This window comes from Diadema antillarum, unplaced genomic scaffold, assembly GCF_040938485.1.
Source record: "Diadema antillarum isolate AM-2024a unplaced genomic scaffold, OU_Dant_1.0 seq00000798_RagTag, whole genome shotgun sequence".
NCBI classification, from domain to species: Eukaryota; Metazoa; Echinodermata; class Echinoidea; order Diadematoida; family Diadematidae; genus Diadema; species Diadema antillarum.
Genome location: NW_027271682.1, coordinates 351287 through 369495, shown reverse-complemented (window position 1 = coordinate 369495; position 18209 = coordinate 351287). Strand labels below are relative to the sequence as shown.

Genomic DNA, 18209 nt, shown 5'->3' with positions numbered 1-18209 from the left:
TTGGCACATGACGGGTTCGTGCGATGATAGTGTGCCGGAGCGCGGCGATGGATCGTCCGGGCGGAGAGCGGCGGGCGAGGCGAGCAGGGAGACCCCAAAGCTGTGCAAATTCCCCGTGTTGGTTAAACGGGGACTGGGGTTGCAGCAACACGGCCGAATGTTTATCCGTCTTCGATCGCGCGCTATCGATCCTGCAAGTTACCACGCGGGAAAATATTTGTCAGCAGCCCGTGCCGCACGATCGCGCCAAAAATATGATATATTGTTTCCTTCTGTATTAACGCGAGTGTTTTCAAAGAAGAAAAGAAAAGAAAAAGGTAGAGAGATTGAAAAAACAGGAGCTCGACATTTGGGAGGAATGAAAATGATATTGGAGGAAAGCAGTCCATGATCAAATCTCAATATGAACCGAAGATACATAGACGGGCAAAATGGCCATGTAATAATTACTGGTGGCAAGAAGAAGTGGAAATTAAATTCATCGTCCGTAGAGATGGCTCCTTCACCGCTGAGATTTTGTTGATATTAGTCTGTATGAGTAATGGCCCCAGGAAGGATAGAACAGCACGCAACGCGAAAAGTAGAAGCAGAAGAGGAAATAAGATTTGTTGAAGAGGGGGAAAATAGAATAAGAAAGGAAATCGTGTTCCGCCTAGCGGGCACAGGTGTTAACCGGATGGAGAGAGGTATGGTTTCGCGGGTATTTTACGATCGGCGAAGCAAAGACTAAACCTTTTTCTTTGCTTCCCACACAGTCAGAAAATGAAGCAACGGGGTCGACACACTAAAAGGGACGCGTTTTTCCTACTGCGGTATGTTTTCATTTTTGTAAGTGTTTTTTTTTTGGGGGGGGGGGGAGGAGTTGTGTCAGGAGGACGCACGGATTTTTAAATGTCATATTTCGAGCTATATCTCTCCATACTATGCGCACATAATTATGCATGTACACTATATATGCACATGCATGATCATGAAAAAAAAAGTGGAAAGAGAAGAAAAAGGAGGTACAAAGAAAAATTACTAAGAATCACAGTTTCAACTTAGCTTGTTTATATAAACCGTTTTTCCTAACTAATTTTTATGCATCCGTTTATGGGAAAAATCGGGTATAATGTCTTTAAAATTTTGTTGTAGTAGTTGTTGTTCTACATATCACACACACATTATCATATTTCGATGCGTATATATCCCAATCATATCGTGGAGATGGTTGATCTTTTGTTGCTTTTGAAGAAAGATTCCATGTAATAGCGATAGTGAGAATTATGAAGATTGTGCAGTTGAACCCAACGTGTGTTGTAATTAAGCCATCGACTGTGTGATTTCATATTTATCTGGATTTCTTGGTCGCTTCATCTGAAAGACCAGTCTGTGAAATATATCTATGCTTTTATGTCTCAGACAACTCATGTACGCTTATCCTCCAGTGTGATGTTCTTTTATTATAACCTTGTAGGGCCTGATAATTATTCACTATTTTTGTATAAATGCAAGAGTTACTGTTCTACTTTATATGAATTCACCCAAGTGAAAATTATCATCATTCCTTCAGAATAGAACGAGGGGATCGTTAGTAGTTTCGTAGCGAAGATATTGTAGGTGTCTTTACACATTTAGTGTGTGAGTGTGTGTGTGTGTGTGTGTGTGTGTGTGTGTGTGTGTGTGTGTGTGTGTGTGTGTGCTTGTGTGTGTGTGTGTGTGTGATCTAGAATACTGAGAGCCCACTGTCGCCTGTGACAAATGCAAATTTACTGATCGTAATACAGTACTACATTTACGATCTTAGATTTGATTCCTACCGGGGCATTTAAATCAATATTCTTGCTCATTTTTATATAATTCCCAAATTAAAAAACAAAAACAAACACAAACCAAATATTACCAAAAGCATAGTTTTAAAAAATAAAGAATGAATTAGAACATAAGTTCAGTGAAGTAGCTTGAACAGCTGGCAAAATGCTATCTCGAACTCTAAACATTAAAAAAGTGTCACGTGCATAATGTAAAAGTCTGCTCAAAGACTACAACATATTGAGAAAACTCATTTTGATAGATTACCAAGAATATACGACATAAGAAATGGCTTACTTTACTTTCCTTTGCACTTACGTTTTGACGCACATTACTTTGTATCACATTTAATGAATTCCAGGATATAATGTGATCTTCCCAATGCAATAAAAGATAGAGAGATGAAATAATCTGTCATCACGCATTTGACAGAATTCAAAGCTGAGAGATAGATGACTGATCTTAACTCATCTCTTGCTTGTGATGACGTCCTTTTTGTTGCCCTCGTCAAAACAAGGACATAGCACTAGATATATCTTGCGAAAGCTGCCTCTCAGGAGCTCTGATAACTTTTCTCGAAATTTTGATGAATTGCCGTTTGTATTGTGTAGCAAATTGACCCTCTCGAAATTCTTTTATGACTTTAACAAATAAGTTAATTCAATGATCAATGCCAAATATAGCTGTTAGAGGCGGAAGGGAAAAACGAAAAGTACGGTTCATTAATAGAATAATTATGAAGATGAAAATGCGTCCAAATGGTTCCTCATCTTGTTGTCAAAGGTTGAGAAACCAAGTTGGAAGCAAATATTAATAAGTATTTATTGATCATGTCTTCGCTGAAAATTAAGATTGGGGTTTTCGCCCGTCATCTTAACTTTGAGAGAGATTGCTGCCGCGTGTAGTGTAACATCCGCTTCTGCCCTGGTGTGAAGACCGCTAAGCTCCGCCTGGGAGCAGCCGATGCACTATGAGAGAAATGACAGGCCGCGGGACAGACGACAATCAACTTTCCCGCCGTTTTAATTGGAGAAAAGTCAGCGCTGTTTCATTTTGCCGTGATCCCATCATGGAAATTGTGCGCGCACTCTGAGTGCGATGAGTGCTATAGATGGAGGGAATAAGAAAAAGAATGAGAGAGAGAAAGGAAGAAAAGAAGAGAGAATGTCCTTATTTTCACATCTGTTTTCTCCGGGCGTTTCTGTGCTGGTCTTTCGAGAGAGTGAGCCAACAAATAACACTGAATATTAAAAGATCGCTCAAACAAGCCGTCGCTCTCCAGAAAGAAGAACAGTCCTCATAATTTTGGATTTGACATCTGAGATTCATTTATCTGACTGCTTTAACTTTTGGAAGAGGGTGCTCACAAGATTATGGGTCAGGCATACCCACCCTCCCCCCCCCCCCCACTAATAAAAAAAAAGAAATGATAATCCGGATTTCAGTGACAGAGAAAAAATGAGAGGGAGCGTGTGTAATGGGATCACATGAATAAAACGCTACATATGATTCAAGAGGAAACTGAAGATGAAGAATAAGAAGAGGGGTGTAAGGCGAAGGGAAGGCATCGTGATTGTACGAAAGCTAGAGGAAAGTGGAGTCAAAAGGTCCACGAGCTTTCAATCCTATGTTCATAGCAGATTTTTCGTCATAGGCAAATATTTAACTTAGAGCTAGTGTGATTGATAAGTATCATAGTTAACGAGAATTATAATCTTTGGATGTTAAGGTGGCGACTTAACATGCATGTTTAATGAGAACTTTGCAAATATTGAGCATGGTATTAAAATCAATTGTATTGATGCTGCCACATTCTTGCCCCTTATTTTGGGTGTTTTCACTTCTAGTCACTTCTAGTCAAGTGTCTTCAGTCAAAGCTAACACTGACTCCACTTTACACTTTTTTTCTTCTAATCCAGCTTTTCATACGACCTTTAACCCTAAAAAGACTGGGCTATTTTGGTAGCTCGAAAGACTGGGGGGGGGGGGGGCCTCAAGGCCCCCCCCCCCCCCTAAGATCTCGGCCGTGGATCGCGCGATCGCCGCGGAACTTTGCACAATAGTAGTGTGCGATGTAATCTACAAGATTGTGTTTTTAAATTTTAGAAAATAGTCTTCTTTTATTTTATTTTGATGAATTATGATAATTTATGCGAGAAATCAGAATCTTTCATCTAAATCAGTAAATAAAGCTCCAAAAGTGCTCATTTTTGGTCTAATTATTCTTTGTGGCATTCTAAGCAAATGTACTTGAAAAAAAAATCGGTATCAAAATTAATTTCTTATTTATTTTATTGTTTCATGAATTTCTTATGTATTTCTTTGTTTTTTCGACCTTTTGTTTTTGTTGTTTTTTGTAACAAAATTTGTCACAGACACTTTTTGAAGCATAATACTCCTAAAACAAACTAATTTTAGCCATTGAGAGTAAAAATAAGCATATTTATATAAACCATGTGAAAAAACTCAATTTGCATTGACTTTGTACACAAAATCACATTTTTTAGCCATTTTTGGCCTCACGTGCATGTACAAAAAATCATGTAACTTCAGAACCGTACCCCCGGGCGTCACAAATTTGGTGTCAAAATGTGCGGGAAACTCAAAGAAAAAAGTCATGGAGCATCGCGGCGAGAGCATTGCGTGTTGCAGAGTAATCGTGCGAAATGTCGAGGGGGGGGGGGGGGGGCTCCGAGGCCCCCCCCCCCCCCCAGTGCAGTTAGGGTTAAGAAGATGTTCCCGGTAGCTGGTAAATCTAATACTGACGGCCAAACAGGTTAATTGCCTGTTATTTTGCCATATTAGTATATAAGCCACTTCAATTAAAACGGTTGAAAATGTCACGAAAAATAACAAGTAAGATATTTATAGAAGTGGGGGGGGGTACACTAAAAACCTTTCAGTATGCTATGCCACCCCCTCCCCAATTAAAAAAGAATACCCATTAAAAAATCAGCGAAGAATGAAAAAAAAAGAATAAATAAAAGAGGGTTTCCAGTCGAATTCGTCGTTCTCCATTTGTTTGTTGTTGATTTCTTTCTTCTTCTTTTTTACAAATGTTCAATAACATCAGTCTTTTCTATGTGTGTTTTTCTATGTGTGTTATTTTTATTCATTATTTCTTCTTATTGAGTTTCATATTCACAAGTTGCCAGCTAAATTTACCATGATTGCAGTGATGAAAAATCCTATAGTCATCTCAGAAGTTTTCGGGCACGGACAATGTACCATGAAGATCATTGTCCGACAGCAAATTCACCTCCACTGTATATGTCAAAATAATGACCCGTTTCTCTCCTCCCCTCTACCAGCAATCTGAACATTCCTCAAACGGCTTTTCTGGAGAATGTATTCTCTATTTTTATGAATTTATTTAATCGTTATGAAGATTATAAAATCGTCTGTTTTTCCCCTTCACAGCTGTGAAGCGCATGTGCAGCGGACTGACGTGCTCGGTGTGTGGCGACGTGTCCAGCGGGAAGCACTACGGTATCTACGCCTGCAATGGCTGCAGTGGGTTCTTCAAAAGAAGCGTTCGGCGAAAGCTGGTTTACAGGTAAGCATGGGAATACACCCCCCCCCCCCCACACACACACACACACACCGACCCCCTCCCCTTCTTTCTCCCCTGAAATGCTAATCAGGCCACAGGAGATTCAGATATTCATTTGTCACTAGACAATAAGAAAGTCCCGAAACCTATAAATAGCTTTAACATGATCAATCATTGTAATGTTTTTGGTTGCAAGGAGAATTATGATTGATTTTTTTTTTATATTTTGTATTTCATAATTATTGTATCTTTTTTGGTTCAGTGCTGAAAGCAATTAATATCTGGACTTGTAAACTGTGTAGGTTACCAGATGAAATTGTACAGTTTAGGTTGATTATAATGCTTTAAGGATAAACGAAAAGCGCTTCATATTCCGTGCTATAGGTTAATGTGGGATGTTCTTACCAAGTGAATAAGTGATACTGCAACTGTGTTTAATAGATAATAACTCTCGTTTTCATTCTCCCATCTCTCTCGGTCTATCTTTCTTTTCTATCAAACTTCTTACTCTCTCGAGTGAAAATCAAAATACAATCATTTCAGTGGTACCATTTACTTGAATTTACTTTACTTGTATTGTACTGTTAACAATGGGTTAACATAGGATGCCGCATAATATCATTATACATCTTAGCAGCCAACGCAAAATCTTGTTTTCGTTTCGATTATTTAACGAATTTCGTGAAATGCATCACCAAGACGAAGGAAACCCAAACACACAAAAGTAATTCAAAATTAAATCACACAATACTTTCGTCTACAGCAGATCTTTTATAACGAAAGCTGATAGGGTACCGATAGAAATGCAATTCTTTTGTAAAACTGGTACGAGATAACATAAGATGTTTGATAACAAGTACTTGATGGAACACTCTCTTCCGGAGGTTTTAATTTCATCTCGTTCTCATCCTGACCAAATCTCATCAAAAACCCTCTTAAATACAATCCTTCTGATCTTTTAGATTTGTCGAAAATTTATCGGATATCTCTTCATCATTTCAACTTCATTTCAATCTTTCAGGATGCTTTTTCATATCTTCTCTATTTTATGGTGATTCTTGACACGTAATGATGACGAGTTCTTTTTCCCTCAATGACACACTTGAGGACATAGTAAATTTTATAGCCTGATATATTACTGTCAAACTATCTCGGATGACCCAACAAAAGCCACAATTTGTGTTTGTTGAAAACGCCCCGGCAGCCAAACAACACAATCCTTCTTTCACAGCATTAATGCATACAGGGCAAACACTCAGTTTTCTCGTAACACATGACATATTGATTTATGAAATTAGGATATTCATAACGTTTTGCCGCTTGGAAACGACCAAGACAAGTTAATTAAAATTGCGACCGACCCCACCACACGCCCATTTTGTTTGTTAAAAAATGTAATATCACGCGTTATATCAAAATATCTTTTATCAAACATTCTCCAGGGGGGCTTGTAAAAGAGAGCGAGAAAAGTGATTTTGTTAAGCGTTATATCTCTGGGGCGTGCGGGCAACCACCGTATTTTGGGAAGGAGACAATACGTGTATTTACCAAGCGATGAACGTTGTCGAGTGAGAGCCCCGCGCGCACGTTGCATGTTGTTTGCTGCCATCAATTTTGAGCGAGAAATGTCGGACAAATCGGAAAATGGATGTTATTGACATTTTTTGGTAATAATTCAGTTACTGCCACTCCTCAGAGGCCTCAATTCCCCCTTCACTCGAGCTCTCTGCTATTACGACATTATTTAACTTAAACAGTGTCCCCTCTGAAAGTGTCTTCGGGCTACTTTTGCTTGTTTATAAGTCAGAAACTAATCATGCACAGCATTGTTTAAACGCTTCTATAAAACCCGTTCAGTTTACTTTAGTTCAGTTTATTTCATTTCAGCACGGAACCCGCTTCAGCCAGTGGCTGTTCTTCAGCTGGTCCGTGCTCGATAGTAATGCATACATCCTTATTCATTATACAATAACAGATATAACGATACAGACAAAACCAAAAATACAATACATTGATTGAAATACAAAAACCAAATCAAACAAAAAGTTTACCCTCCCCATCACCCGTCCATTCATAACAAAATACCAACAAATACATTTCATAAATTAACACAATTTCAGTCTAACACCTAAACACACATCTTGAATCCAGCAAATTACTTATTTTTTAAACGTGCAGGTGATTCAATCGTCTGATTCCCCCTTTGTGATAAACTCCGTTTCTTAAACGAGGTCTTAATAATTCTAAATTTCTCAAACCATGATAGAATTCTTTAAATGCAAAATATTTCATAAACTCACCAGACATCATTTCAAAATGGCGCGTAATATAACGTAAAATCATTTAAATTCTTAATATACAAACAAACACAGACAGACAGACAGACACAAACACACACAAATACATATATATATATATATATATATATATATATACACGTATATATATATATACACGTATATATATATATATATATATATAGATATACACGTATATATATATATATATATATATATATATTATACTCCTCTCGCATGCGTTTACATTTACGTGTTTTCCTCAAAGTGTCTCATACTATGGACATGAAAGCCAACAAGCAATTAGTACAGAATCATAATTTATTTCGTCACGTGGTGACCAATATTGATATCTTCAGTGGAGAGATCAAAGTATTAATTGGCCTTTCTCTCGCCATGTGTTGAAAACACGGCCACAACCCAAGGATAATGCCTTTGTCATAATATGTGTTTAATAATTTATCATTAAACACTTTTGCGCATGCGCGACATTTCTCTTCACAGATGCCAAGCCGGAACCGGAAGTTGTCTGGTTGACAAGGCTCACCGTAACCAGTGCCAGGCATGTCGACTGAAAAAGTGTCTGGAAGCCGGAATGAACAAAGATGGTGAGTGGACAAAGAGAAACACACAGCTACACACACTTCAAAACTTTGGTGATGTCACCATTCTTCTAAACCCAGCGATTTGCACATGACTATTGTGTTGTTATTCTTCCAGTGTTACTATCCCATTTTTAAAGGGTGTGTACAGTTCTGGTCGAGATGTAGATTTAGCTTTTAACATTTTGCGAGATATTCAGAAACCACTCTATGAGATGTAAGGGGGAATGCAGTTCTACGGGGTATCAAACGTTTATTCGATGAAAATCGATTTTGAAATGGCTGAGATATCCAAAAACAAGGTGAAACAAAGAGATCCTAATAAAGTTGTGGCATGTCGCCTTTTAATATTAGCACTTTTTTTGGATATCTCAGCCATTTGAAAACCAATTTTCATCAAATAAACGTTGAATCCTTCTTAGAATTACATGCTCTTTCATATTTCATAAGAGGCTTTTTATTATCTCACTTATGAATGTTCAAAACATGAATCCCCACCTCAACCAGTACTGTACAGTCCCTTTAAGTAATGATGTAGCAAAATGAAAAGTAATGATCATAATAGACGAATTCATCACATTCCACCATTATGACACACAACGTATAACAAGGGACAACTACGGACGAACTTGACGGTGCATAACCTACTTATTGCAACCATAGACGATACAAGAAAGTATAATTTTGTTATTTTAACGCTTTAGGCTTAACATCGAGCACACAGACAGCCTAACTTGATATCATATATTTTCTACGCCTCCCAAACTACTTTGTTAGGATATGGAGAATCATGCAGACTTGTTCTGGAGCTTGCTCTCCCTTTTTGATATGACTAGCTCGTTATGGTGTAGAACGGAAAGGCAAGGGATGGATGTACAACCTCTCGGCAGCCTACTGTATGTGGCGAACGCAACTCGTGCTTTCACCCATTGCCTCGTTGTTGTCGACTAGTATAAGACAGTATAAGTCTAAGCCTTGGACCTTTACTTGAAGGCTATCCCCACCGCAATAGAAATGTACAAATAAATGATGCACCATTAAAGGCATAATTTACCATTTGCAGATGAAACAAAAACCCAGCGCTAGTGCTTTCAAATAGTTCTAAAATGTAAGTTAGGGATAGAAACAACTACTGTAAAAATTTGAATCCTTATAATCGATGCTAAGTATTGTTAAATACGCAAAATGTGAACAATAGTTATAATAAAAATGTTTCCAGACTAAACCATCTACAGTTATGGTTTATTGAGAAAAATACGGATATCTCTATATATTTCAGTCTTTATTGCAAAAAAAAAAAAATTATATGGTAAGATGTCTTGTGATACAACAGACCTACACATATGAATCAAACGTGATATCTTGAACATTTTTTAAAAATCTGTCCTCCCAAAGGTAAATGGACCTTTAAGATATCCATCCGTGCTGTTTCACTTTGTGTAAGTGCAAACCTGTGTCATGAATTGCAGTAAAGCAAATCAGAGAGAAGAAAACAACATAATACAAAGGAAAGAAGATATTTGACAGACAGGAAGATAGAAACAAGAAGAAATAGAGAGGGGAAGGGCAGGGGTAAGAAAACAACCCCGTTATGACAAAAGGGGATTTAAACTTAGGTATAGGTAAGATCATGGCCAACTGCGCATCAAACAAATTGACAATCCCTTGAAACGTTTCTTTTCGACAAAACATGATTTGACATGTAGTCACTGGAAAGTTCTTCTCTTGAATGTTTTTTTCGTATAAACTTTGTATAATTCTTCGCTTTTCCAAAATAAAAAGTAAAATGAAACTTTTGTCCGCATTGAACTTGCGACGATTGGAATTTCTTCACATTCTTTCCCCTTTGATGAACAGTCTTGTCTTTCTGCAATACCCCGTCTGACAGAATTATCCAGGCCTAATTTCAAAGCGATTGAAGTTGAATTGACCGGCCAGTTGCATTTCCTGCTTAAATAGACATTGATTACCTGAGACATTGAAACGCGATCTCAGCTACCAATTTGTTAGAGTGAAAGTGATTGAAATAGTTACCAAAAAACTCCTCTTGTTGATTTTACGATCTTTTTTTTCCGTCAGTCCATCGGTGCTGTTTCCGAACCAGCATAAATCAAATTTAAGGCCCGTGTCTTTGGGCGGATTCCTGCTTGACTTGCTGGACTCAGACGAGAACGTATACATTCAGTTTAGCTAATATTGATAGGATTCAAGTTTCAAGAAACTGTCCTTTTTCCCTCTTTAAATACGACAGTTGCTAGAAGCTGCCTAGGCAGTGCATCAATATTTCTCTTGCCGCTTTAAAACAATAAAGTTTGACGGCAATTGGCGAAGAGTGTCGGCAAACAGTAACCCGTTACCTGATACTGTAGTTATTTCATTAATTAGATCACGAAGCCATGAGATGTCTGTCTCATGCACCAGTAGGATATAATAAGAAAAGAAGGAGTTGATTTGACGCTTGAGCGAATGACAAAGGAAGGAGATCTATAGCCGTTGAGGACGTGCTTGTAGCAACGTCAAACAAATTAAATCGGCCGCCTTGCCACGCGGTCTTCTAACGCTGAAGTACCATTAGCCATCACGCACTGCGATCACCGTTCGAAAACGTTTTGCTCTGTCAATGTGCAAAACGCACTTTAAACTTTTTTCTATTGACTTTTGGATTCTTTTGGTGTATTCTTTAACATGTGTCATTCCCTCCACATGCTGCAATATTTCTCCTTTATTTAATTTTCTGAAATTTTCTATATTTATAAAAGTCCCAACAACAACAACAACAAAAAGTCCTTAGCCACTTACACTTAACGGTAATTAACGTAGGTGCTTTCAAATAGTAACTGATAGCTGAGCTATTTCATATACATTTGATTGCAGCACAATTAATACTGCTACTTCTACATTTATACCGATTTTCAAGGAATATTTTCCAACTTGATATACGATTTGTATGCAGTATATATCATGGAATTCTGCCCTTTTTTTGCCGTTCTTAATCATTTTGATTTTGCTGTAAGTGATACTTGATGTTGATAACGTTACAGTGACATTGTAATGATGACTGCGTAAGAATGATTAACGTATACGCATATCATTATTGCACCTGAACCTGTCGAAGATAGCAGTATACAGCTTTGAAATTATTGTTGAGGTTTGATCAGAAATGGGCTTGTCTAACGCTTGACGTGACTTCTCTGATATGGACATCACAATAAATTGAGAAATACACACTTATGGAATCAAAGTTACGACATTTTTCATGACGTGTTACTTGTAAGTATGAATAGTGTCTGTGCAACAGCGTGGCTTGCCTAAGGAATAGTGTCTGTGCCGTACCATTTATTTCATTTTAATTTTATATGCCCTCTACATTTTAAAACAAAACGCCTTGGTATTTTGGACAATAATCCGGACTGTAATTCTGCAGGTCTTATTTCGATTTATGCTCAAGCCAGAATGATTATATGAATGATAATGATTTCTTTTTTCTAAGTTGTGAAAATGGAAATCTGAAAAGGGTAATAATGGATGTGGGTCCCTCGCCGAAGAGGAAGTAAAAGTGACGGAGCTGCCCTCGGTACACAGTGCTAATATGACACGAAAATTCTTTAATGTGCAAAATTATCCGGTTGGGTAAAAAGATGTTTCAACACGAAACCACTTCTAATTCTGACACCAAGAACAACACACCACTGACATTGACACGAAATCACTGCTAACACCAAACCGGTACTGCCATTGACACCATCAAGAAACTCCTCGCTGACATCAACATGACACCAACACTGATGCCGACGAGAAGCCACCACCGAAAGCTAAAAGTAAAACCATCAAGAAGACATCGCTGACACCAATAAAAAAAAACACTACTGACACCAACCTGAAACCACTGCTTACACAGATGAGAAGACATTGACACTAGTAGGAAACAGCCCCAAACACCAATACAAAACATGTATTGACACCAAAAAGAATCCGACATCGACAACTACGAAACCACAATGGACACCAACAGAGCCTCGACCTCAGCGACGTTAATAAGAAACGACATCTGACACCAACAAGAAGCCAACACTGACACCAACAAGAAACCACCACTAACACCAACAGGATGCCACCACTGACTCCAATAAGATGCCACCAATGACATTAACAAGAAACCACCACTGACACCAACGGGATACCACCACTGACACAAAAAAAAAGATGCCACCAATGACATTAACAAGAAACCGCCACTGACACCAACAGGATGCCACCACTGACACCAGCAAGAAACCACCACTGACGCCAACAAGATGCCACCAGTGACACCAACATGGTGCCGTCACTGACACCAATACGTGCCACCACTACCTCCAATAAAACGCCATCACTGACTCCAATAAGATGTCACCACTGAAACCGACAAGGAGCCATCATGCACTGACTCCGAAAAGATGCCAACGGTAATACCATCAAGAAACCCCCACTGACACCAGCGAGAAACCACCAGTGACGCCACCAAGATGCCACCATTGAGACCAACAAGAAGCCAACACTGACACCAGCAAGATGCCACCAGTGACACGAACAAGAAACTACCACTGACAGCAACAGGATGTCGCCACCGACACCAACCAGGAAGCCACCACTGACTCCAATAAGATGCCAACAGTGACACCATCAAGAAATAACCACTTAATCCAATAAGATGCTACCACTGACACCAATATGAAAAGACCACTGACTCCTATAAGATGCCACCAGTGACACCAACAACAAGCAACCACTTACTACAATAAGAAGGCACCACTGGCCCCAACAAGAAATAACCACTAGCCTGACCCCGATAGGATGGCCCCATTCCCATCACTGCAATAAGAAGCCGCCTCTGACTCTAACAAGAAGGTACCACTGAATTCAATAATGATAATTATAATAATAACAATAATGATAATAATAATAATAACAAGAATAAAACACCGACAAGAACTCACCCCTGCCACCAACCAGACACCTTTCAGGCTATATGTGACACATGCAGACATGCTTTCATCTCTAAAGTAGTACATGGCCAATGGCAAATAGATATCAAGACAGGGCGATTAAAGGCGCCTCAACTTTCCTTTCCCCATAAGCCATCCAAATTTATAAAGGCACTAACGACTATCCATTGTTCCGGTAATTCGTTTGCTTCTGTGAATTCCATCGCTGTCTGCAGAAGCACGCCACAAAATCGCTGAGAACATCTTGCGAGAAGATAGGGCCTACATAGCAGAATTGCAAACACCCACCCACACACGCGCTCACACACAAGCCCACCCACACGCAAAACCCTTCGTTATCCCATGGATCTCGCTCCATGGCTATCCATTATGTGGCAAGGATGAAACCACTTGAATGAATAGACGAGATCGAAGCAAAGGTAGCGTTGGGGAGTATCCAGCATGTCCCGCAGAAGTCCTAATTCATTTTGCCGCGTAGTCCCGCATACTGTACTTTTTGTAGGGTTAGCTCTTTTGCCTACGTCGAAACGGCATTGGAAGCCAACTGTTTCTCACAACACAATCTCGTCAAATTATCGCCCGCAAAAATCATTCCATACTTGCGTATTACGTTTCCATTCACCAATACGCCAAACGTCTCTCACAAAATCAAGCTGCCCCAATTTTGGGGCTAAAGAAAAGAAGGGAGCCCGGATAGGTGAAAAGAGGAGGGAATTCCCCTTGGGAAATTTCCTACATGGTGAGCTGGAAAGGGATCATCAATGGGTACTGTGGATTTAATCACATTTTGTCTAGTTTTAAAACGGAAAAAATAAGGAAAGGAAAAAGCCCGCGCTCCTCTTTCACCTATCCTCTTGGGGAAAAATGGGCCGGATTGGGAAGACTTTCCGATGAGGCAAGATATTTTCTATTTCAAAAATCCTGCGCCAGATATTACAACAAAAAGAGAGAGAAAAGCCTCGTTTTGAGGTTTGGCGCGGGAACTAATCCAATTTAACCGGCAGGAGGTATCCCCTTTCCCCAGCATCAAAGGTCAGCACATTTTGACGCCCAAAAGAGATGGAAATCACTTCGTAAGGTGATCTGGACGGAGCGAGAGGGATGCGCAGAAGCCAGGCTTTCCAGAAATGTGCCCTCTTCCTTCTTTTCAACGGACCTCCGCCCCACTCGTCGGGGGAGAGCTCTGCGCGAGCTGGCGGCTAGAGAAAGATGATCGCAAGAATCATTAGAGTATAGCCCGGAACAACACGGCGCAACGGTGATGGCCCGGGAGAAGAATATCCAAATTTCCCACTCCTTCTTTCTTCTGCAAGCCTTACACGGCTGCTGAATGGATTTACACGTACCTGATTTCATGCCATCGTGACTGAATTTTTCTTTTCCGTGCGGTGATACTGGTGATCTATTTTCATGGCTCTTTAACCATTTTATATCAACAATCAATGACCTCTTTAAAGATTACATAACAATTCTATGTGGTGCCCTGCGTAAAGTTATTCCTGTTTTCATTACATAACTACATTATTGGAATGTATCTCGTACGTAGCATGTTTGTTTGTTTGTTTGTTTCCGTTTTTGGTATATTTGGAGCATATTAATGATGAAGTCTTAACTTTGTGATGCCGACACTAAAGTTACACTAGAAGAAGGGATGATTTTAAGCGCATGCAATACTTGTGTTCCACTCATGGTTGCGATAATGCGATATCATTAAGGAATGAAACAAAGGTAATGAATGTTATTGACAGGGCAGTATTCAGCTACGCTAAAAGAATAGCGTCTTTTTGACTCTCAACAAAGAAAGAAAGGCAAAAATAAGATAAACAGCAAGCTGATAACTAAAAATGAGCAGATTCAATGATACGTGGATACATAATATAGTGACATCGAGAATCTTGTAAACACTGTAAACATTCACAGACAAATGAATGTGTGTGTTCGTGTGTGTTTGTGTTTATGCGTGTGCAACATCAAGTAATATTCGATGCGACCATTGGAAAAGTAACTCATCTTGTCACGATTCAGAGCGGTATTGATTGATGCGCAAGGTAACATTCTTACCTTTGCAGTACCAGATTTCGCTACGAAAAGATATCTATCCTGACAATATTGGAGTTTATGCAATTGCATCTCCTTTAAAAATGTATTACACATGTCTTTATCTTATCCTAAAGATTGCAAGAGTGATGTCAATAACGCAAGTACATAGGAAATTATTTGCCCTATCTCATTATATCTGTATACTTCAAATTTTTAGAAAAGATTTTACTGACAAAAATAATTTCTTTTTTTTTGACAGATAACTACATCCTTTATCAATCCCGCTTTAGGTTTAGGAAATACTGCTCAACTGATTTTGCCATTGTACAGTTAATACATAAAGTTACAGAACAAAATTTTTACAAAAAAAAAAACAACCAACATGTCGTTGCCATATTGATGGATTTAGGTGTGACCTTTGATACCGTCGATCATAAAACTCTTGTTTATCAATAGGATGATTGTGGTATACGAAGTGTAGATTATTCTCGGTTTAAAAGTTATCTATCTTATAAGCAACAATAAAAGTCACGCTTCATCCATGTTTAATGCGGAGTCCCCCCCCCCCCCCGCTCAATACTTGGCTCTAATATTTTTGATACAGTCATACGAGTGATATAACAACTCATCGTCGATTTTTTTTTATTTTATTACGATTGTGGATGACACTCCTGTTTTAGCTTGTCATAAGAACCACCATAACTTTATCAAGATATCAAATTCAGAACTGCAAAAAAGCATAATCTTAGTTAAAATGCAACAAATTATCTCTGAAATTCACAAAAAAATAATGCATTTGTACACTCTACACACTCCAATGTTTAATCCGCAAGTTGATTATGAGATTAAGATTGATGGTTAGTTATTAGACAAAAAGGATTATGATGAATTTTTGGACGCAATACTTGATAACTTTTTGAAGTGGAATCATCATAATTATATGGCAAAAATATCTTAATGATTAGCAGAACGATTATCCATACTGTAAAGCGTAAAGCATTTCAAGCATGTCAATCCTAAAATAATCCGTGTAATGCTTTATAACCGTTACATTCAATCGTCACCCTAACTATCATATTATTGCAATCTCATAGGGGAAAGTTGTTGTTATTATCAACTGAATAATTATTGTTATTTCACAGAAGAAGGCTGTAAGAATTTGTACAAATTCTACCCTTATAACACATACTGACCCTTTCTCCTCAATTAAAAGTACTCAAATCAGATGATATCAATGTTTCAAATAACAGTTTCTATGAAAAAATTGCTACCTCAATCGTTTAGGGATTATTTTTCATACAGCGAAAAAAAAAAGTTATTCATATCCAACACGTAACCTGCAATAGCATTCATCTCAATAAGCCCCAAATCCTGTTGGTCCACAACTCCGCTAAGAAAAAAAAAAGAGCAAACAAACCCAAATCAGGTCAAATAAAGTCAGTTGGTCAATATTGCAATTACCGCCCTGTCTTTTATGCCATCATTATTATAATGGATAGTTATGACGGAAATGCAAAGCATCAGTCTTTGCAAAAAATCAATCCCTAGACGTGAACCCAGGGTCTTGCACACTGTATTAATGATATTCTGTAGAAATGTTCTTACATTGTATATCACTTGATAAAGGAATTGTCTTGAACGAAGCCTATGCCAATGCTTATTTAACATGAACTGATAATATGTAGGCCCTACGATCAGAATTCAGCCTGGCTGTTAGGCTATACTGATGAGCTTCAAGCTTGTCCATATGGGTTTGCCAATTCGCCGAGCCACATTCCCGGAAATATTTAAACAACACATTGTAAGAAGCCTCACTACATTTATGCTTTCCGCATTTTCCGTGCTTGATTGTGATTAAAGCGTTTTATCTAAATTTCTTCGTCAAAATTAAGATTATTTCAATGGGATATTAATCGTGATGCCCATGATCACATAGGGTTAGATTTAACGAAAATGACTTTTTTACACGTCTAGTTGATGTTTCAGTTAAAGGCTCGGTCACAAATGCCTTTACGAACTGCTACGAACGCCTTACGAACGATTTTAGACAATTTCGTAACATCTTCTTAAGAAGGCCGTACGAAACCAGCGTTCGTAGACCGTTCGTAGACCGTTCGTAAGTTCGTAGCCTGGTCGATGGTCTTGTCCAAGATTTTTTTTTTTACTTCGTGCGAAGCCCTCTCTTCGTAAGGCGGGAGTAGGAACGTCGTACGAACATTGAAAGAACTACGCAAGATTTTGTAGGATCGAGAGACAATTCTAGAAGCCTTGAATTCTTACGATGATTGTAAGAACGTCTTAAGTTGTTCGTAGAGGGCTCTTACGTCTTTCGTAAGATGGCCGTAAGTCTGACGAAAGAATAAAGCTACGGTCACAAAGCTCTGTACGAACGATGCGAATGTTACTGTTCTTACGAATTCTGGAATTCGTAGACATTCATAGATCGGACACAGATTCTTACGGCCTTCTTACGAATTTCGTACGAACGCTTTTTAATTCGCAAGAACAACTTACGACCTTTTAGAGAAACGAAAGAATTTTCAGTTATACAATGGCCGTAGAATTCGTAAGTTTTTCGTAAGAATGCCTTGAGTTATTCTTTCGTCAGACTTACGGACATCTTATGATTTCTTTTTGTCGTACATTGGTCGAACCTGCAACTCACGGCACTCTTAAGTCATTCGTAAGAAAATTTTTGAGGTTGTTAAAAAGACGTTGCCATGTCCTGTCGAAAATTATGTATACAGTTGAAAGAATTTAAGGCTTCTAGAATTGTCTCTCGATCCTAAAAAATCTTGCGTAGTTCTTACAATGTTCGTACGACGTTCGTACGACGTTCATACGGCCGTCTTACGAAAAGAGGGTTTCGTACGAAGTTAATAAAAATCTTGGACAAGACCATCGACCAGGCTACGAACTTACGAACGGTCTACGAACGGTC

General features: G+C 38.6%; 1 protein-coding gene across 1 annotated transcript in view; it reads left to right on the top strand.

Moving 5' to 3' along the window:
* LOC139739362 (photoreceptor-specific nuclear receptor-like) overlaps window positions 1–18209 on the top strand; it is a 43719-nt gene that overhangs the window by 12566 nt on the left and 12944 nt on the right. The window contains exons 2-3 of the mRNA XM_071649981.1: window positions 5212–5347; window positions 8146–8249. Of these exons, the coding sequence (XP_071506082.1) occupies window positions 5212–5347; window positions 8146–8249 (240 nt within the window). The remainder of the gene's footprint in view (window positions 1–5211; window positions 5348–8145; window positions 8250–18209) is intronic.